Here is a 21,963-nt window from a genome sequence, read left to right as displayed (position 1 = left end):
TGTCATTCTTGGGTCATTCCACCCATGAATTTTAAAACTTTGATGATGATGATGATGATGATGATGATGATGATGATGATGATGATGATTGTGAGTGTGTCTCTGTCTCTCTCTGTCTCTGTCTCTGTCTCTCTCTGTCTCTCTCTGTCTCTCTCTGTCTCTCTGTCTCTCTCTCTCTCTCTCTCTCTCTCTCTCTCTCTCTCTCTCTCTCTCTGTGTGTGTATGTGTGTGTAATGTGAAGCATATGTGTAGTCATTCATGCCAAGGTACACATGTGGAGGTCAGAGGACAACTTTTTGTGAAATCAGCTACTTCCTCCCACTTTTATGTCAGTTCTAGGAATTGAACTCAGGCCCCTAGGCCTGCAAAGCGTCTTCATACTCACTGAGCCATCTCACCAACTGATGGTGTGGGAAACCAGAGAAGTTCACATCATGGAGGCCAGGAAGCATAGAAAGTTAAATACAGGAAGGGACCTGTTTCTTTGGTTTCATACCCCAACATGAAAATAAGTCTTGTTTGTTAAAGTTTTACAAGTTACCCAGTAGTTCCAGCCACTTATCTCCCTGCATCCCAGTAGCTTAATCCCAAAATGGTGAGAAGTTCTCATCCACTGCCGCTTTTGTTAGCCTGATTGGTGCTCTCTTGCTTTCCAAAGTAGAATGCTTGCCTACATTCGCTCGATGGAAGGGTTAGGATACTAGATTCAATATTCCCCGAAGCATGTGTAGGCTGGTTGCTGACTGCTGATTAATAACCAGTGAGCCAAATGGCACCTTTTGATTCTGATTTCCTCGGAGAGACTGTTCTACAAGCAAGGGGTCAACCTAAAGGAAGTGGAGTTTATTTAATATTTTCCCCTTTCATTAGTGAGCTTAAATGACTTCCTTGTAAACTCTGCTCGTTACCTAAATGTACTAGCACTTTTGTTTCCTAATTAACTTTCTTATCAGAATCCCAAGCAAAAATAACAAGAAATGTAATCATGATAAGGTACCCTGCCTCCTCAAAACAGATTTCCTTTTGCACTTTATCTCTTGGCACTGTTCTGGCTTGTTTAATTAAAATATCAGAAATTATTAGACTCAAATTATTTCTTGATCTGGTGCTCAAATTCCCCTGAAAAACTGTTTCTCTTGCCTCCATATTTAAACCTTTATCTGTGTGAGGCAGATGAGCTTCCATATGTATGCAACTGGATTCACGTAATTCAATATAATTTTGGAAGAAGCATCTAATTTAGTCTCTAAGTAATTAAACAAACAAATCAGATTTGGCTATGCTGAGCCTTGGGTGTTTAAATGTTCTGATCTTCTTTCTTGGGCTTGTAGATTGCCAAGAAGAATAGCATTAATGTGCAAAAAACCTGAAGAAATTTTAGCATGGAGCTGTGAAATTCAAGGAAGCCATCTTATTTTTTTTTTTTTTCATTAGAGGAATGGGGTAAAAAAAAAAAAAAAAGCCACCAAGGCCAAGCAATTCACATAAGTAGGGTTCAAGGGAAAGTAGTCATGCCCGTTACAGACTTCATCATCGCTAATGAAGAACTAGCCTTACACGGTGGCCCTGAGCAGCAGAAGACAGTGAGACCTTTTGGGTGTTTCCAAGATGGAGTTTGCTTGCTTCTGGTGGAGCTGTGTGAGAAGTTTGCCTTCTTTGAAGTCGTCTGCAACATGATCCCCTTTTGCACAGTGAAACTTGGCTACTACAACCACCAGGCAGTCATTCTCAACTTGTGCTTTATCGGAGCCTCAGTCCTTACCCCCTTGTTTGTGGGGTGGCTTGCTGATAACTACTTCGGGAGGAACAAAACTGGTGTACATATCCTTATTGCTACATTTTCTAGGTGAGTGTCCCCTGCTAACTGGATTTATTTTTTTAAATCACAGAGCTTAATGTTTTTGTTAGAACTTTTAGGTTGTTTTATTCCCACCCTGCTCTTAGTATAAAATATAATAAATGAAGTATGTTGTTTCAATTTATTTCACTCTGTATATTATTTAGGCTTAGTAGATGTCTGTATGTTGTGTTTTCCAGGATTTTGAATACCTAGAGCATTCTGATTACTACATTTTTGCTAATTATATCTTTGCACGTCAATCTGCTGTACACCTTTGAATGCCCTTGCTTCCCTCTTTGTGCTCCAACTGAAATTTGTGACAGATCCTATATGAAATATGAAATTCATTTGCTTCACAACTAGATGAAATATGCTAAAAAGGTCATGGAAGTTCATGTAGAATAACTAAGAAGTGTTTGGATTTTATAATTAATCATATAGTAATTAGATTTCATATAAATGTATTCAGCTACAGTAATATGATTTAAAGATAAGTGAATTCATTCAGGGCATTATGATTGTTTACATAAAGAAAAATAAACATACTCCAGAAGGTTGGGAATATTTAATAAGGCATAAAGAGCAAGCTGGTGATAGTCTACAAGTGTGGGAGGTGTGGGGGGTCAGAGGACAACTTTTGGGAGTAGGTTTTTACTTTCCATCCTGTTTGAGGCAGAGTCTCCTTGTGTCTGCTGGAGAGACATGTCTGCCAGAGTAGCTGGCCTGTGAGCTTCCAGTCAGTTCTCCCACCTCTGTCCCCTAGCTTGACACAGGAGCACAGAGATTAAAGATGTGTGCTGTCGCATCCAGCATTTCCCATGGGTTCAGGGATGCGAGGTTGCGTGGCTAGCCCTTTTACCCCCTGGCCCGTCTTCCTGGCCCTGGCTCACAACCCTGCATTGAATCATTCAGTGATTCTTCCTGGAAAAGCAGGAGGAGGCGAGGATGGACACAGCAGCTGTGAAATGGTTTCCTTCCACAAACAGCACACACAGCCACACACAGGAGGCTGATTAAATGGAGACTCAGAAAGTCTCAGCATGGTGGTCTAAGCAAGAGTGAGGCACAAGACATGAGACCCTGGCGGCCATTCCCCAAACGGCATGAATGTGGTGATGAAGGACCTGAGACAGTCTCCCAGGTTCTGAGCTGAAGACTTGGCAGGTGGTATACCACTGATGGGGAGTGAGGAGGGCAGTCAAAGTGGACAGTGGCTGGCAGCTGGTGAGGAAACATGGTAGACGGCAGGTGCTAGAAGCCCTGGATTTCGAGCAGGAGTAAACAGTCATTCAGGAGACTGATGACAGTGTGGCTTGGACTTGTGTTCATCACTACTCAAGTTATGTGAAATAAAGACTGATCTAGGTGACAAGTATTCCTCCAAGCTTCAAGAAACGTCTCTTGCTACCTCCTCTGTGGCCATGTGTTGTTCTGAGGTCTGGGAAGCAAGCAAATGGGAAACAATGAATTCCTTCTGACCTTGACTTTCAAGTGAGGAAAGAGAGAGAATCTCCTGGTGAAGAGGTTCTCTGTCAGTGTGAGAAGAGTAGAAGACCTGGGTGAGGGGACAGTGGCGGGCCTGCTATTGTGTATCAGGGAATGCTTTCTGTTAGGTAGGTAAGCCAAGGTGGGAAAGACGAATTCTTGACTGAACAGCACACCACACCACAAGCGTTCAGTCACTTTCTTGTCTAATGTTATTTTGATCAGTCTGGACTCCTGTGTAAGTCTCCACACTAGGACAGCAAAGGGAGATCTTAACTTTGGAATTTTCCAAGCAAAAAGAACTAGATTAACTCCCTATGTGCTATTGCTGTTGTTTGGTTATTTTTCCTCTCTCTCTCTCTCTCTCTCTCTCTCTCTCTCTCTCTCTCTCTCTCTCTCTCTCTCTCTCTCCCTCTCTCTCTCTCTCTCCCTCCCTCCTTCTCCCATATTGGGTATGGAAGCCAGGATTCACACATGCTCAGCAAGCGCTCCACCAATGAGCTACATCCCCATCCCTTTTTACCTTTTTATTTTGAGACAGGGTCTCTCTAAGTTGCCCGGATAGTCTTAGAAAACACTGTGCAGCTCTATCGGGTCTTGGAACTAGTCCTCCTGCCTTAGCCTCCCAGGAAGATGGATTACGAGCCTGTGGTGCTGAGCTTGGCTTTGCTTTCTTCTATAAGTTATGTCCCAAAGTTTTCCACTCACAGCTGCCAGGACATGATAACCTGTTACTAAATAGTAAGGATTCTAACCAAAGTATGGCCTCTTTCTGAAGTGATATCAATTTAGATAAAAAATGCAGCCTTCTCCTTGACCATAGACTATCTACTGAGCTACCAGTAATCTGTCCAATTCCAACTCACATATCATTTTATCAATATGACTTCCTGAAAAAGAATGAATTCATATAGTTTCTATTGTCTAAAAAATAAACTCAAAATTTAGTTTATCAGACCTTTATAATTTATATGAAATTTAATCCCCTGCAACGATCTATGCTAGCTTCCAATGACATTGAGATCCTTGCTACATCCCCACTTTTCTCTCTTCCATTCATTTTCCTCTCTGTCTGAAAGAGTTAACTTCCTCAAGTTTTCATTCTGTACCTGAAATTTTGAAAACTCTTGCTCTTTTGTCAAGACCCATGTTTATTGTTGCCCTCTCCATGTTTAACTATGCTGTTATCAAATATAGAGGATTGCATGGGTTGGAGAGACTGATAGCTCAGTTAGTAAGAGCTTACCTGCAAGCGTGGAGACCCCAGTTTGTCCTAGAACCAAAGTCCAAATGCATGATGTGGTGGTTCCCACATCACAATCAAAGTAATAATTACATCAAAATTCAATTCGGTGAACTAGTGCGTCTTTATTTGTGGTTACTAATAGGATTATAGGTGCAAGGTGATTAATAGGAGCAGGAATGACTCAAACGTAGGGGCACCATCAGCATACAGCCCACTCCAACCTGTGTGATGACATGAAATACACATCCCTAGGGCTCTTTACATGACTTAGACAGTTCCTGGGTCAGGGACTCTCCTCTCTGCATCTCATCCTGCTCCCCAAGCACTTGTTCGCTGCCTCTATGTCTCTGGAGAGGGGACTTGGTGAATCTTGCAAATTTCATCTTTCCCTGGACATGTGAATTTAGTTTACCTCCTGGGTCTCCTGACCTCCCCTTTCTCTCTCTCTCCTAGAAAGAATGTTTCAATTCAGAGGAAACCATTACACACCACTAGCCTACTTGGCAAGCACTGAGATGCCCCCATCTCCAAAAGCAAAGCAGGTGGTTCCTGAAGGATAACACCCCCCACAAATCCCCTGGCTTCCACAAACATTTACACACATGTGCCAAGGCACATCCATGCACAATCTATATGACTTCACTCATACTTCTGCCATGCACCTGTTCTCTGCATATCTGCTTTTTCTGATGTACCCACTCACTCCTGAATTGCTCCCCACCACCTCACATAAAATATGACAGCACTTTTCACAGGGCTTACAGATATAGGCAGATGACTTATGCAGGACACAATGGCACACATCAAAGAGAGAAATTCTTATCAAACATATCACAGATTTATATTTTTATCACATCAGTTTTACTGAAGATGAAAATGAAGTCTTGATCTAATGAAATCAGAGTGTTGTGACATCTTCTCAAAGGACAGAAATAGAGCATTTTTTGGCTTACACAGAAGTATCATATGGTCTAGAAGTAGATTGTCCTTAAATAGGTGGTCACTGCATGGACCAGCTGAACTGAACATGCTGCTGGATAGCCCTTGGTACTGCCAAACTTCACATCACACTTCTGGAGAAGAAGATTAAGTAGTAGAGAAACATGTTGCTTCACATCTGGCTGACCTTGAAAGAAAACACTACTTCAAACTTTGAGGGTCCACTCTTAAGGTAAATTAGCCCATTGGCTCAATGACAATCAAATGCATGTATTCTCCACATGGTAAAGACACGTAGAAAAGATGTTAAATGCTGTTCCCAACTTATATTTCTTTATAAACTTCAGAACCACTTTATAAAAATTCATACTAAAAATGGTAATGTCAAAATAGTTGAACAGAAAACAAAAAGTAATCAAATGGACAAAGTAACATCAACAGTGCTCGGAATGTAGCCCAGCAACAGAGTGAATGCCTAACGTGTGTGAGAGTTTGGAGTCCAGCCCTGGTACCACAGGAAAGGAAGAAGGAAGGAGGGAGAGAGGGAGGAAGGGAGGGAAGAAGGGATAGAGGGAGGAGGGAAGGGAAGAAGGGAGAGGGAGGAGGGAAGACGGGGATGAGAAGGGGTCAGTACAGGAAGGGAGCTCTAACAACTGACATCTCATGTTGGGTTCAAGAGTAAACAACCTAGCATCCGAAAATGCTTGACAGGGAAGGGACAGGTTAGCAAACGGTGGGCTACACAGTGACTTCCATTTGATGAGTAGAATCATCAAGTGAGGGCCCACAAGGTGAAAGTGGCAAGGATGCTCAAGCTTCTCTTATCACTCTGTCTCCTACCTCCTCCTGACTGGTCTACATGGTCCAGGACACATTCCTGTACCCCTGCTCCAGCTTCTCACCTCTCTGTGTATGCCAGGAAGGCTCCATGAAGCTGTGTAAGAAATGAGAGAAACAAGGACATACATGGCCAAAGGATGACCTTAAACTCCTGACCTTTCCACCTCCACCTCCTGAGAACTAGGACCACAAGAATATTCTGCCAGACACAGCAAATGTCTTGTTTCCCATGATATAGTTCTGAGTCATTTTAGTGTTGTCAAAAATTATCATCATTTGTTCATACATTCATAGAGAAAAGATGGTTTAAGCTAGAAGAGAAAAAAATAGAACCTTGGATTAGTTAAAACACACAAAGAGAACTTTCTTTTTTATATAATTTCTTTATATGTATCAACTATAAGTGAATGAAAATTTTATGTTATTTTGTTATTTTTAATTATGTGTGTGAGAGAGTGGAGGATGTGCATGTAAGTGCATCCCACGAAGGACAGAGGGGCGTCTGATACCTAAACCGCATAGAACTGAACTCGGTCCTCAGCAAGAGCAGTACAAGCTCTTAACCACTGAGCCATCTCTCCAGCCACAGAATCTTCACACTCAGGAAATCCAAGCCATCCCTGAAATTGCAATGATCAGCGTACATATGCGAGTAAGGCACTCACACAAGCATGAACCTTTCAGAGGAAAACGCTTACTTAGGACGTGCTCCGGTGAGTCTGCAGGTCTGTGCCATTCACACCCTCCTTCCCTCTCTGCCAACAGGCACCACTTTGTTATCCGTGCTGGCTTTTCCCTTGGAAGATTTCTACGGAGGCTCTTACCCTGTGGTTCACAACGTGCCCGTGGAGGAGCGGGCTGGGCTGTTTCACACAGCACTGCTGACCCTCTGCCTGGGCACAGGAGGAGTAAGAGCTATCATTCGTCCACTGGATGCTTATAGCCTTCAGGAACATGAATCGAAGAAGCCGATGTCTTTTTTTAACTGGTAAGTGACACTGATTAGGAGAAAAAACAGAATTATAGTATTCTCTCCTTGTTTGGGTTTTCTCATCGTGTGGCCTTTCTCATTAGTGGGGCTGGGTAAGTGAAAGTGTGGTGACATCTGTGACAATGGTTCGGTCAACAGTCATGGTCAAGGCTGGACATGTGGCTCAACAGCTAAGAACACTGAATGCTCTTCCACAGGACACCTGTTTGGTTCCCAGCACCCAAGTCGAGTGATTCACAGATGCCTATAACTCCAGCTCCAGGGAATCCAGTGCGGTCTTCTGGCCTCTGCAGGCACACACACACACACACACACACACACACACACACACACACACACACACACATAGGCATACCGACACATACACAAATACATAAATAGAGAGTAAAATAAATCCGAAAAAATAATAATGATCAGATATAAAATAAATCAGAACCAGCAACTTCTCAAGAAAAACTGATTAATTTATCCTCCACTTAAAAAGACATACATACAGTGGTTTGTCACAATGAACAAAATGTAGCCGCTGAGCCACAGGCCAAGTGCAAGTCTCACCTCTACTTACCACAAGCAACTGCCCATTTCTCTCTGGCATATTCACATCTGAAGACAGCACTAGAACTTTCTCAGACGTAACTGCTGCAGACAGAGAACTTGGTGCGTGGTTGCAGATACCCCCCCATAAAAACCAGGAGGGGTCGCGGTAGTAGTTACGTCGACTTGCAGCTGAGGAGACTGTCAAGGCTGGTAAGTCCACAGGTCAGGGTGAAGAGGGGATACAGTGAAAAGGAGTATTTCAGAACACGTTGAACATCTGCCAGTATCCTTGTTTCTCATCAACATCACCCCAACACCTGGAGGACCTGATGTGTTATGACAACCCAACTATCATTCTCTGATTCTTTGCACCTGGCCTGGGGAATACGAGGGTATGTGCCCACAAGTATGTGTGTGTGCAGGTGTGCACATGCACATGTGTCCCTACGGGGACCAGAAGTTAGGCTCTGGTGTCATTCCTCAGAAGCTGTCAAGTTTTTTGGAGAAAGGGTCTCTCAATGGCCCTCTGGAGCTTTCCAATCAGGCTAAGATGGAGGGCCAGTAAGTTCCAGGGACCCGCCTGTCTTCACATCCTTAGAGCTGTGATTATAAGTGTGCATCGCCACACCTGGTTTTTTACATGGGTGCTGGGAACTGAACTCAGGTCCTCATGATCACACAGTAGGCACCTTACCTCCTGAACCACACTGCCCCAGGCTCCGTATGTTTTTAAAGGAACCAGTGTATATATTGTGAAATAGAAATTCTAGAAAACAATTGAGATTTTGAAGTTAATGAAGTGTTGTTGGTTGTTTTTGCTCTTTTGGCGGGGGGGGGGGGGGGGGGGGGGGCATCCAGCTCCCAAATAAATCACACACAGAGGTTTATTCTTAATTATGAATGCCCAGCCTTAGCTTGGCTTAGTTTCTAACCAGCTTTCCTTAACTTATCCCATCTACTTCTTGCCTCTGGGCTTTTCCCGTTCTCTTACTCCGTCAATCTCACTCTTACTCCCTCCTGGCTTGCTGAGTGGCTGGGTGACTGGCCCCTGGAGTCCTTCTCCTTCTCTAGCCGATTGATCTTTCCTCCCAGATTTCTCCTTCTATATAGTCTCTCTGCCTGCCAGCCCCGCCTATCCTTTGTCCTGCCATGCTATTGGCCAGTTCTTTATTAGACCATCAAGTGTTTTACACAGGCACAGTAACACAGCTTCACAGAGTTAAACAGATGCAACATAAACAAAAGTAACACACCTTAAAATAATATTCCCCAACAATGAAGAGTGACAGTCCCTAGCTTAGTGTGGTATTTCTTTTAGGTGCTCTCTACTCATTAGTGGGTATCAAGCAGGTATGAGCCACTGTTAAAGTCTACATGACATTCGTTTCACACTTTATAGATTAGTTACTGTTTCAGGGAAGTTCTATTTAGATCCAAAATGTCTCCCCAAAGGCCCATGTGCTGAAGGGTTAGTCCCTGGCCTATGGTACCACCGAGAGGTTGTAGGACCTCTGCATAGTGCAGTCTCATAAAAACACAAGTTAGGGTTTTGAAGGAGATGCTGGAATTCTGGTCCTTTCCTCTTGTTCTGCTTGCTTCTTGGTTCTTCACAACGAGGTGAGCATCTGATCATTTGGCTCGAGCCACAGCCACAAGGTACTGCATTGTCACAGACTCCCCAGCAATGTGCAGCCCACCAAGGACTCAGTGAAATCTCAGGAACTGTGACATCACATTTTCCTGCTTTTAGGCTGATTGCTGCGTCCATGTTTGTCATAACGGCTGAAAGCTTAACCGGGAAGCATCGCTTCCACACTGGCTTTGGTTGTCTGTTGGGGTTTTTGTTTTGTTGTTGCTTTATTTGGGGTTTTTCTTTGGTTTGGTTTGGTTTGGTTTGGTTTGGTTTGGTTTGGCTTGTTCTTTTGGTGTGTCTGGGTGTTCCTGTGTGTGTGTGTGTGTGTGTGTGTGTGTGTGTGTGTGTGTGTGTGTGTGGTGTGTAAAATAGGTTCCCAACATTGTCTAGAATAGCTATATCTCAACCACTGTTATCTCTGGATAAATCCAGGCAGACAGCACCAGACAAAAATGTTGAAAAAAATTGATCTTGAAAACATTAAATGAGAGCTGGAGAGATGCTCAGTAGTTAAAAGTACCTGCTGCTCCTCAGAGGACCCAGGTTCAGTTGTTACTAACACCTACCTGTGACCAAAAGCCACCAATAACTCCAGTTCCAGGGCATCTGACACCCTCTTCTGTCCAAGGAAGAAACAGGCAGGCACCTGGTTTGCATACACATGTGGAGGCAAAGCATTCCCACCCACTTAAAAATTTTAAAAATGCATTAAGTGAAAAATGTTTAGAGTCAATGTTATCTATTATATGCAGCAAATCCTCCTCTTCCTCATTCTTCTTTCCTCGCCCCTCTGTCTCATATTAATATTACAAAACACTCAAGCCTATTTTGGATTAAGTCCTAATGTAAGGGAAGGATGCTGTCTATCAAAGGGAAAAGGGATGTTGACTTCCTCGTGGCAAATTCTGCCTCCGTGGCCTGCCCAAAGGAGAAGGAGATCCTTCTTTTTCATTCTAGGCGGAGGTTCTAATCCTTAATTAGCAACATCATTTTGATTAAATAAGACTCTGGAGGATTCCGGCTGGAGAACCATCAGTTGTTCTGAAAGATAGCTCCAGGGACTTTATTGGACTGTGGGTTTAGTCATTCAGAGTTGTGTTTAATCAAAGTGACATTTCTCGGTGTTGATTACAAAAGGGACGTTGTATGAATGAACTTTTTCCTTTGGGAAACAGAAAGGACTCTCCGTGGGTTTGTACTTTAGGGATTTGGGTAGGATGATGGGAAGTGGAGCACAATGAATTGGAGGAGCTGGGAGAAGCCAGGCCAAATTCTGGAGGAACACAGTTAGCAAATACTTTTTATTATTGTCTAATTTCATAATTTTAAAATCTCTGCTGAGAATAATCATGTGGTGTCTTTGAAACCTGACAATATAAGTGTCTAGAAAAGTAGACGAAGAACCACAGCATTATTCTTTTTGGTTTGCTTGATTTCTTGGTTTCAACACTAACCTACAGAACAAATTTTATCAGCATCTACTTACTAAAGTTGGTAGAAATAAATGACATGAATGAAATACCTGTTCTAGAACATTCTGAATGGGTTGGCAGCAAGATTGACAGAGGCTCCACTGCCAGTCAGGTAACCAGCTGGCAGAATCTTGTATTGGTCACTGGAGAGGGCTATGACTTCCAGCAAGGTCGGTAGCTTGCAAAAATCTTGGTTTACCAGTCACAATGGGGGAATTCCTCAGACGGATGTATTGCTGCTTATTCAGAGTATCCTACCATACCACAGGCATTTGAATTTTAATAGCTGTTATTATTATTGAACAATGAGCAAGTCATAGCTAAAAATCTTTATCTTATTGCAGGGAAAGAGAAAACCCGTTTAATAGGCAGCCATCTTTAAAATTGGCTGTCCGTTAACACAATTGTTTTCTCAAAGTCCAAAAACCCCCTAATGGGCTGAGGTTATAGTTCAGTGGTAGAATGGTTGCCTCGCGTTCATGAGGCCCCAGGTTCAATTACCAGTGCCACAAAAGAAAAATAAAATCCTAAAAGTTGCAAGCGCGGAAAATGTAATTGATTTCAGCAGTACCTCTCAAATGACAGCACACCACTTAAATCAACTGAAGTCTGCGTTTAGCCCTGCTTTCGGCGCAGATGTCGGATGTGCGTAGCTGCGAGACCTTTAATGAGATGTGTCGTTGCCTCTATTCCACCCAAAGCTTTCCAGCGATCCTGTTGAGCAGTGTAGACTGGAAGTTTTAGGAATTGAAAACATCGATTCTGAGTAAGGTTGCCAAATGGAGAAGAGACAGCCACTGCTAGCCAACAGTGCCATCTGGAACGGAGTCTCCGCTGCTGTGGACCTCATGGGAAGCGTAAAGTTAAAGCTCTCTGAAAAGGAGCTCTCTGCCAACAGCCTGGTTGGTGTACATACCCAGATCTGAACCCCGCTCTTTCAGGGATTTCCAGGTTCTTGGGCGTGCAGTTATGAGCCACCACACTGGAGATAATGGAAGTAAGCACACCTGAGCAGGTTCTTTCCTGGAAGCCAAAGGATGGTGGAAAATTAAATCTGTCCATGGCCATGATTTTAAAGCCTACCACCGTCAGTTTCAAATTGCTCTTTGCATTTTTTTCTACTTACTTTACCTGATAATTTACATTCTATCTCTATTTCACAGTGTGCTGCATTAGGCAGAATCGAAGTCCCAAGTAAAATATTGACTAGATTCTTGAAAGAGGCAGAAGATGAATTTATTCCATCCCCCGCATTTCAGATATGTGTACCTAAATTGATCCTGTGCTATGTCTGTCACATACAAAAATGCTCTCTGTTGAATACTGTGGAGGTTTGAAAGAAAATGACCCCCAAAGGGAGTAGCACTATTAGGAGGTGTGGTCTTGTTGGAGTAGGTGTGGTCTTTATAGCAATGGAAACCCTAACTAAGACAAATATGTACTCAAATGTAGAGTATTTTAGGGAAACACTGGCATGAAAAAGTGACTGTTCCACCAGTTTTCCTGGAAGCTGAACCCAGAGGACAATGAGTTTCAACTCCAGATGCACACTAAAGCTATCAAAGCAGCCTCTACAAATAGACCAATTCCTGGACCCCAAGAGTCTTGGTTACTTTGGTTTGACATAGGACACAGGGAAGAGAAATTGTTTTCTGCATTTTTTGAGCTGACAGAATAAGTTAAAAACCACTGTTCTCAAATAGTGTTACTCGACTTTAATATTCTACAAAGCAAGTAGGGTGCTTGTGAGATAGATATCCAGGAGTCCAAGGCACTCCTCAGCTACATGACAAGTTTGAGGCCAGCTTGGGCATATAGAGATCTTGTCTCAAAGAAAGCAATAAATAAATAAGTAAAACTCAAGTTTTATCTGTATTGTTTGGGGGAACTATGTACATTTTATGGTAGAGAAAAATGATGATTTACAAATGAATTAAATATACACATATGCATATATAATATAATAATATAAATATAATATACATATACAATATAATATACATATATTGAAGAAGAGGCAGAAGGGCCAGGAGTTCAAGGACTGCCTTGGCTATGTACCAAGTGTGAGGTGATTCTGGGCTACACCTACAACCTTGCTGTGGTCTCCTACTACCCCTTAAAAACATTAATTCTCAAATATGACCCCAAACATCATTCATTAGAAATTACTGAAAGGAGTCCTTAGTATTGGGAAAAGAAGGTAGAAAGAGTGGGAAACTGGCTGTGAGAAAATAGAGAGTAGCATCAGTATCTGGGGAAGGAGGGGGAAGCAGCTGTTGGTCAATTAAAACTACAACTCCTCCTTGGCCCCTGATGTCGACTCATGAAGATTAGCAATCATTCGTCAGCATCTTGGCTGGGAAAAACAATTTCAGAAACAAGGAAGAACTATAGCATTTCTGTTTGCTCCTTGCCTCTCCAAATGCACCCTTGCCAGAATATTCTTTCAAATATTTCAGTAGACTCATGGTCATACTAGGAGAATGGTGGCGCCTACCATGAAATCAGTGTTCCTGTTTCAGTGGCCCTTCTAAATGTCTCTGTTCTACTCAACAGTCACAAATCTGCTAAATATCGTTGCATCTTTCAGGGCAGAATAAAATATTCTCTCCTGAGGGTCCCTAAGTTGTCCACTCACATTAGCAAGACTAGAAACTTCCAGAATTTGCCTTCCCTTGGGCATATCTTCTCAGGTTAGTCAAGAACTCCTCTAGTTATTTCTGTTAAAAAAAAAAATCACTTAAAATAAATCTGGTCATCTAGGAAATAACAAAGTAATGATGTGACTTTCAAGTTATCACTAAATAAATTAAGCAAATATTTAAAACAAAGTCAAAATGACGGCTGAGATTGGTGAGAAATCCCGGGGATCATACAATTTTTAAAATTGCCTTCACGGGTCCAGTTGTTTGCAGTTTCATGCCCACACTTAAAAGAAGACTAAATTGTGTTCCTACGGCTGCTTTCAATTTCCCTTAATCACTGGTATTTGTTTTGCTTTAGTGCTTTGCTCTCTGACTTTCTGTGTGAGAGGTGTTTTATACGTACAATTTACTGGTGAACTCTGAGATGAAAGGAGTCTTAATGGTAAGCTCTAAGACTGTGGGTTTTTCTTTTCTTTATTTATTTTTTTGCAGATAATACATCCATAATTTCACCCTTAATTATCTGTGGCTTGTCCTGCCCATAGAACAGCAAAGACGAATGTAGAGTGTGTCTGTGCTAAGTAATTCTTTCAGAAAATTACACAATGAAATAGGTGGGATGGCATTTGTTAAACTACATTTAGTGCTTTATGTGAAATTCGCGCCTGCACATAGATAATTCAGCACTGCAGTTCTTTGGGTTTCAAACTAGCTTTCCCAAGATTTAAATGGTGGAGTATTTTTCATTTTCCTTGACCTTCTTTGGAGCAAGTTCGGGGTGTATCACCTTGTGGTACACTGAAGAGTCACAGAGGGTCTTCTTGTATTTTCTCGATACTGCTTGCTTATCATCGAGAGAGGAGAAGGAATTCTACAGAGTGAAAGTAATGCAATATTGCTTTTGGTTCCCACCTCTCAGTTGCTACAGCCATGGTTCAAGAGGACAGTTTGCCATAGCATGAAAGGTTAAGCCCAGGCTGAGCCTCAGAACTCTACCTGGTTATGCTAGAAAATTCTAATGGGGTACCCCACCTGTACAAATAAATTCTTTTTCATGGGTTATAACAAATCAATTTGTTTATCATGATCTTATTTGGCTTTCTGTTAGCCCCCACCCCAGCCCCATGTTAATAATTAAGAACCTTTAATGGCCTATGTGTTTCTTATAATATGTCATATCCTTAATCATTTTGTCATATACTGTCCATTCACTGTGGCTCTAGTTCTGTGCTAGGTCCATGAGGATAGAGAAGTAGAGATGCAGAGTAAGATGATGCTGGTGAGAAGTTTGACCATCTACACACAAGAAGTTCACCTGACAAAGATGAACTCACTGTTTCCTTTAAAAGTTCAGTGTGAGAATGACAGAATATTTCAGAGTACTGAAGAAGAGACCTGATGTGAACTTTGAAAGCGAGACATGGCAAGCCGAGGGAGATAAAAAGTCACAGAGACAAAAATGAGTGGGTATGTTTCAGAGACAGTGCCATCCAGTGGCATACCCCTTTCCACACATACCTCTCACACATGTCACTTTACCCCTTTCTTATGGCACCCCTGGCCAGCTCTCTCTCACCCTTGATCCAGACCATCACAGTGGTTATGACTCCATGCCAGGCTTTGCCTATAATCACAGAGCTACTATGATCACTTCATTCTTTTTCACTTGAAGTCAGATTTGATCAGTCCCATGTTCTCTTTCCTTCCACAGACCCCTCAGTTATCTAAGATTAAAACCCCATCCCTTTACCTTGGCCAACCAAGCCCCGCATGATGCGCACACCAAACATATGTTTGATCTCCAAACACTGCACCCCTTTTCCTCAGCTTCATGTCACGGTTCTTGGTTCCTAAGTCAGGATTGGAGGGAAAAATGCAACAGAGACATTTGCTTAGCACCACACAGCTAACATCTAGTTTTCTTTGTCTGGAAGGTATGATCTCTATTTTAAAAATTACACTGAATTCCAGAGAATGGCAGGTCAGGGAGGGCATGGATGATTGTAAGAGTTTAGCTCCAATTCATGTCTTCTGACCACCAATTCAAAGAGGAAGGACAATATTTATAGTTAATGATAGATGAAACACGTTGATCAAATGTCAAAGCCCGGATGAATAAGGAAATAATGGTGTCATAAAACTGATAACTGCAGAGTCCAGGAAAGAGGCACAAAAAAGATCGCCGAGCCTTCGGCTCTGCTTGTAGGCTGTGTGGTGACAAATGGCTCTGGCTTATGGGCCTGCAGCACAGCTAGATCAAACCAGATGAGTCACCTCAATTCTCCAAGTCTCAGATTCTTTTCCTGAAGAAAAAGTGGGAGGAAAGTTCTATGAGCTTGTGTTTGGCAAAGAATTCTTAGAAACCGCACTGAAAGCCTACAAAAAGAAAATAAACCTGGTAAGTGGATGCCATCAATACCTCGTTAAGATAATTAAAATACAAGTCCCAGGCTGAAAGGGAAGACCTGTAAAACTACGTAATTGATAATGCACTCATTTATAGACATATAAAGATTTTTAAATTAAATATTAAGGAAACAAGCAACATTTTAATGTGTGTGTGTGTTGTGTGTGTGTGTGCAGGTGCACACACTCATGCACACACACATGTGGAAATGAGGGGTCAATGTTGGCTGTCTTCCTCTATCATTCTCCACATTACTCTTATTGAACATGGCATCTAACAATCGGCTAGATGAGCTAGCCGGTCAACTCCTTGGATCCTCCCGTCATGGCCTCCCAGTACTGGAATTACAGGGATTGCTGTGCCTGGCTTTTTCTGTGGGTGCTGTGACTCAGTCCTCAGGTCTGCAGGGCAAGCGCTTCACCTGCTGAATATCTTCCCAGCACTAACTTTCTTTTAAAGTGGGAGACATATTTACCTGAAAGCTTTCTCAAAGAAGATAGAGAAAACCCAAACTCATTAGAGGAAGCTGGATATAATTAGTACTCAGGGAAATGCAAAAGCCAACAACAATGAGACATTGATACAAATCTACCATCCGCAGTGCTGACCATGGTAAATGGTTTAGAGCATTCACAGACGTGCAATCACAATGCAAAATGTCACAAAATGTTAAGGTCTCAAAAAACATTTGTAAATTTCGTATAATATTAGATGTATGCATATCATAAACCCAAGCCATTTCACTTCTAGACTTTTACCTATAGAAAGTGAATGCCCATATCTGTACAAATACTTGAACACTAATGTTTGTATTAGCTATGAGCTAGAAAAAGTCTATTGACAGGGAAAATGAATGAATAAATAGTAAATGTTTATATAATGGACCCTACTTGGTAGTAAGAAGGAACGTCCTGATGGGGCAGGATGTGGATGGGAATGAATGGGGAGGGGATGATGGTAGATGGGGAGTGAATGGGTGTGAATAGAGGGTGGATGGAAAGTGGATTAGAGAAGTGAGGGGAACTGAATAGGAGGGGCATGGCAACAGTGGTTGGATAAGAATTTGGTACAGTGTCGATGAGGATGTACTGGGAGTGTGCTGTGGATATAGATAAGATATGTAAGGACCGGGTGAGAAGTGATGGGGGTAAATGAGGTCAGATAGAAGTTGGAAAAAGGTAGCAGAGACGTACGAGTATGGATGTGGTAATGGATACGGCTGGATGGGAAGCAGATGTAAGGTTGGATGGAGGTGGATGAAGGTATATAGGGGAGTGGATGGGAGGTAGATGGGGAGTGGCTGCTGGTGGATAGTGTATGAATGGGGTGGATGGAAGCTGGATGGATGGTGGATATCAGTGAATGGTGATAGATTGGTATGAATGAAGATGTATAGGGAATGGATAAGGGCAAGTGAAGTTGGATAAGGTGTGGATTATGGCCAGTTTAGGTGGATAAGGATGGATGGGCTACATGAAGAATTGGCAGACAGAGGATAGATGGAATTTTAAAGGGGTGGATGCAGGTGGATGATGGGTGGATGTGGGTTTGATAAGGCATGGTTGCATGGGGTAAATGGGATATTGGGGTGTGTTGGTGGTGGATAGACAGTGGAGTGGGGTGTGTGGAAGGGAGTGTAGATGTCGGTGTGGAGGGGTACTGAGGGATATACAAGACAGATGGGGGAGTGTAGTGGGTAGCCATTCCAGCTTTGATCTGGAAGTTCCACCCACCCCCAATTGAGGCTTCAGTAACTGTCACGCCTACAAGGCGGAACCAAGAGAGAGCAGCACATCTGGATCTCGGGTCTTCAGGGCCCTCTGGATAATGATGGATAGTGAAAGAGAAACTGAAGGTGTGTGTGTGTGTGTGTGTGTGTGTGTGTGTGGTGTGGGCCAGAGTCAGGAGGGTGTGGAGGGGCAGTGGATGGAGAGAGTGGAAGCACAGTGGATTGGCAGGTGAAGAGTGGAGGAGCTGTGGAGTGGGGTAGAGGAGGGAGGTGTGGATGAATGTGATGGAGAGTATGGAGGAGTGTGGGTGGGAGAATATGGAAGAGGCTGGCTGGTAAGTGAATGGTAGAGCAGTATATGCATAGGGGTTATGGAGGGGCAGTAGATGAAGTGGGTTGAGGGAGTGGCATATGGGAGGTTAGAAGAACTGTGGGTATAGGATATGGATGGAGTCAACAGGGGTTTGCGAAGGAGAATGATGGGAGTATGAAATGTGTAGAGGGAGTGAGCAGGGAGGGTAGAGAAGGCAGTGGATAGCAGGTTGACGGGCTGGTGGTTTGCTGATAGGAGTGACAGGGTATGGGAGTGGTGGAGAAGGGCTGTAGGATCTATTAGAAAGTGGTAGTAGATAACAGATGGAAGGTGAAGGGAGGCCTTGGAGCGGAGGTGAACCAGGTTGTTGGGGGGGGTGACAGGAAGGTGATAGGAAGGGTGCAGGTAGGAGATGGTGAAAGTGCTGGATGTGTGTGGTTGAGGAGCTATGGTGGAAAAGGGGAGTCAATGGGTGATGAGGGTGGTAGAGGGTGTATGAAGAACATGTTGTGTAAGGGAGTGTGGTGGGAGGGGTATAGAAGGAAGTAGCAGGGGTCTATAGAGGGAAATGGGTGGGGATTCGTGAAGAGGGGGGAGGAGTCCGCCGCTCACAGAGAGAAGCGGAGGTGTAGAAATGGAAGATAAAGGAAAGAGAGTTGTGAAGAGATATAGGGGTAGTGCAAAGGAGGAAAATGAGGGAAAGGGAGGAAAGGAGGGATGGGGAAGAGGGGAGAAAGAGAGGGACAGGAAGGGAAAAGGGGATGGGGAAATAGAGGAAGGATAGAGGGGGGAATATGAAGAGAGGAGCCAGGGATGGATGGAAAGTGGGCAGGGGAGGTAGAGGAAGGGAGAGGCAGAGGGAAAAGAAGAGCAGAAGGGGAGGAGAGGAAAGGAAGGGAGGGAGGGAGGGAGAGAAAGGTCGTTGGAAGTCGTGGTAGGTATGCCATGAGGAACTCCCGTGGACTGACCACACTTCTGCATAGACACATCCCACTGAGCACAGGAACAACCTATGACTTTCACAAAGATGAGAGGCCATAGCTCGCCTAACTAGACCATAGAGCAAAGGGAAAGGATTCTGCAGAGTTCACTGGAGTCCCTAACCAAGAGGGAATTTAGTCAGATAAACCCTTTAAACTTCTACTCACAAAGCAAGTATATGAAAACATAATTCTATTAGAATTTGCACAACCAAAATATAAATACTCACATAACAAAACTTCATATACACGGAGAGCATCTGTGCTTAAATGAGTAAACTGTATCGTATCGTGTCATGTTGTGTTGTGTTGCGTTACATTGCATTGTATTGTATTGTATTGTATTGTACTGTATTGTATTGTACTGTATTGTATTATATCGTTCTGTATTGTATTGTACTGTATTGTATTATATTGTACTGTATTGTATTATATTGTACTGTATTGTATTGTACTGTATTGCATTATATTGTACTGTATTGTATTGTATTGAACCTCAACAACAGATTTTTAACTTGACATGGTAGGATTATGCCACTGAATTCTCAGCCAGTATGTTCTGATGCTAAATGCAGATCCAGTGAAAGGTTGGGAGGTGAGCGTATCTCCTCAGAAATAATTTGCATACTAGACTCTAGGGTCGGTAGCTTTTTCACGATGCTGGTCATTAGAAAGGGAGAAGGTTTTGTTTAAACCTTACCCATTCCTTTGGCTTAATGCCTAACCTGAGGTGTAACTGGGTGATCCTGAGGTTTCTGTGTTTATCTGTACTTTGGGATATTTTGTTCTTAAATGACAGACATTTTCCAGGTTCACGGGGTGGGGGTGGGGGCAGACCCCTGCTTAGGTATAGTCCTCAGCTTCACCTTCTTCAGTTGCTGCTGAAAAAAAAATATGCTGAACCTGCCTAGCCTGACCTTTATTACATAAAGCTCCTAACAGAAAACGCATGTTGACCTGTTAAGGTAAAAGAATCTTCTCTCACTGAACCTATGCTAAGCAGAACAAGGACAGGAAAGTAATAAGGTGGTGGTGTTCCTACACTTAAGAGGAAACACTATTGTAAAGTCTGGATCGGGTACCTGGCACCTGTTCTTAATCCATATATGAAATAAAACACCCACAACTCGAGACTTATGTAAAATAACTGCTGGGAATTTTCTTGTTTCTCTCTGTGTTTACTCCAGGGCCTCCTGGTCCATGAACCTGAATGCAGCTGCTGTCTTTCTGGGAATCTCATGCATCCAGCACTCAGGAGCCGGGGCCATTGTGGTCCTGCTTCCTTCTCTGTCTGTGTTCATGGCCCTAGTAGTTCTTTACATGAGGCACTGCGACATGATCTATCAGCCAGAGAAACGTGAGTCACACCTTACCTTAGGTTTGGTGGGGAGAGGAGGGTGGTTTCTTACTTCCTTCTTAAATTGCCTACAGTGTCTCTGAACTCACAGAACTGCATGAGTCTGCAGCGGGAAAATGTCCAAGTCTGCCTTTACCTCCCTCCCCTGTGCAGACCCAGCTCCAGCTCTCAGACACTCTGTCCCACTCCGGGAGCCACTAAACACAACTGCTCTAGAATCTCATTCATCTGTGTCATGAGAAACATTGACATGCATAATACACACACACACACACACACACACACACACACACACACAATATTGCATACATAATACACATTACACACTGTGTGAATACTTATGTTAAACACTTTTTTAAAAACATGTTCTCAGTGTCAGCATTGTTCACCAGTAGAGACAAGTGTTTTTAGAGAGAAAGTGAATTGCTTCATCTTAATTTAAATTTGTTTCTTTTTGCTTTGTTTTTTGAGACAAGATCTCATTGTGGATAGCAATTTTGGCCTTGAATTCTCCCTGTGTTTCACCCTGGTCTTAAACTCAAGATCCTCATGCCTCTACCTCCTGAGAGTTGGACCTGCAGGTACGTGTCACTGTGCCTGAATCCTAAATTTATTTATTTTTAAAAATCTTTTAAATATATGTATATTTTTATATTTTTAAATTATATATGTATATTCAATTTTTTTAAAAATGGCAGCATGTAAGTGCAGTAGCCCAAAGAGACCAGAAGAGGGCATCAGCTATCAGATCACATGGAGGCTGGGTACTGAACTCTGATTCCCTGTGAAAGCAGCAAGTGCTCTTAATCTCTAAACTATCTCTCGGCTTCTAAATTTACTTTTAATGGATACATAAAAACATAAGACATGCATATTGTTGAGGTATTATGTGATGTTTCAATATAAATATACATATGTCTTCTATAATGTTTAAATTAGATTAAACACATCATTTCATTATGGTAAAACATTCAAAATATTTTTTCCTATTTTTTCAAATACATGGACTTTGACTGGACTGGTGGTACATACTTGTAATTTTGTCATTTAAGAGGTGTAGGCAGAATCAAGAGTTCAAGACCAGCCTCACCTCAGTCACTTTCGCAAGTCTGAGGCCAGAGGTACATGAGATCCTATCACCATAAAATAAAACAAAATAAATAAAACAGACAGCACACTGCCGTTATCTGTAGCCACCCTTGTAGCTAGAGCTTTCCTGCCTGGCCCACAGTCAGGACAAATCTCTTTCACCTGCCAGTCCCACAGAGTCTCAGACCTGACCAAGTAAACACAGAGACTTATATTGGTTTCAAACTGTATGGCTGTGGCAGGCTTCTTGCTAACTGTTCTTACAGCTTAAATTAATCCATTTCTATTAATCTATACCTTGCCACATGGCTCGTGGCTTACCGGCATCTTCACATGCTGTTTCTCATCATGGCGGCTGGCAGTGTCTCTCTGACTCAGCCTTCCACTTCCCAGCTTTATTCTCCTCCTTGTCCCGCCTACACTTCCTGCCTAGCCAATGGCCAATCAGTGTTTTATTTAT

The 21,963-nt window shown here is 42.7% G+C and overlaps 1 protein-coding gene across 1 annotated transcript in view; it reads left to right on the top strand.

The window, feature by feature from the left end:
* The first annotated feature begins 1,511 nt into the window (after positions 1–1,511).
* Positions 1,512–21,963, top strand: part of Slc15a5 (solute carrier family 15 member 5) — a 100,535-nt gene continuing 80,083 nt past the window's right edge. Inside the window, 4 exon segments of the mRNA XM_052721486.1 lie at positions 1,512–1,808; positions 1,810–1,846; positions 7,116–7,338; positions 20,245–20,414. Of these exon segments, the coding sequence (XP_052577446.1) occupies positions 1,512–1,808; positions 1,810–1,846; positions 7,116–7,338; positions 20,245–20,414 (727 nt within the window).

The sequence above is a fragment of the Peromyscus californicus genome, unplaced genomic scaffold, assembly GCF_007827085.1.
Source record: "Peromyscus californicus insignis strain IS unplaced genomic scaffold, ASM782708v3 Scaffold_6__1_contigs__length_162567912, whole genome shotgun sequence".
NCBI classification, from domain to species: domain Eukaryota; kingdom Metazoa; phylum Chordata; class Mammalia; order Rodentia; family Cricetidae; genus Peromyscus; species Peromyscus californicus.
Note: the sequence above shows the minus strand (reverse complement) of the source record. Positions and strands in the feature narration are given on the sequence as shown.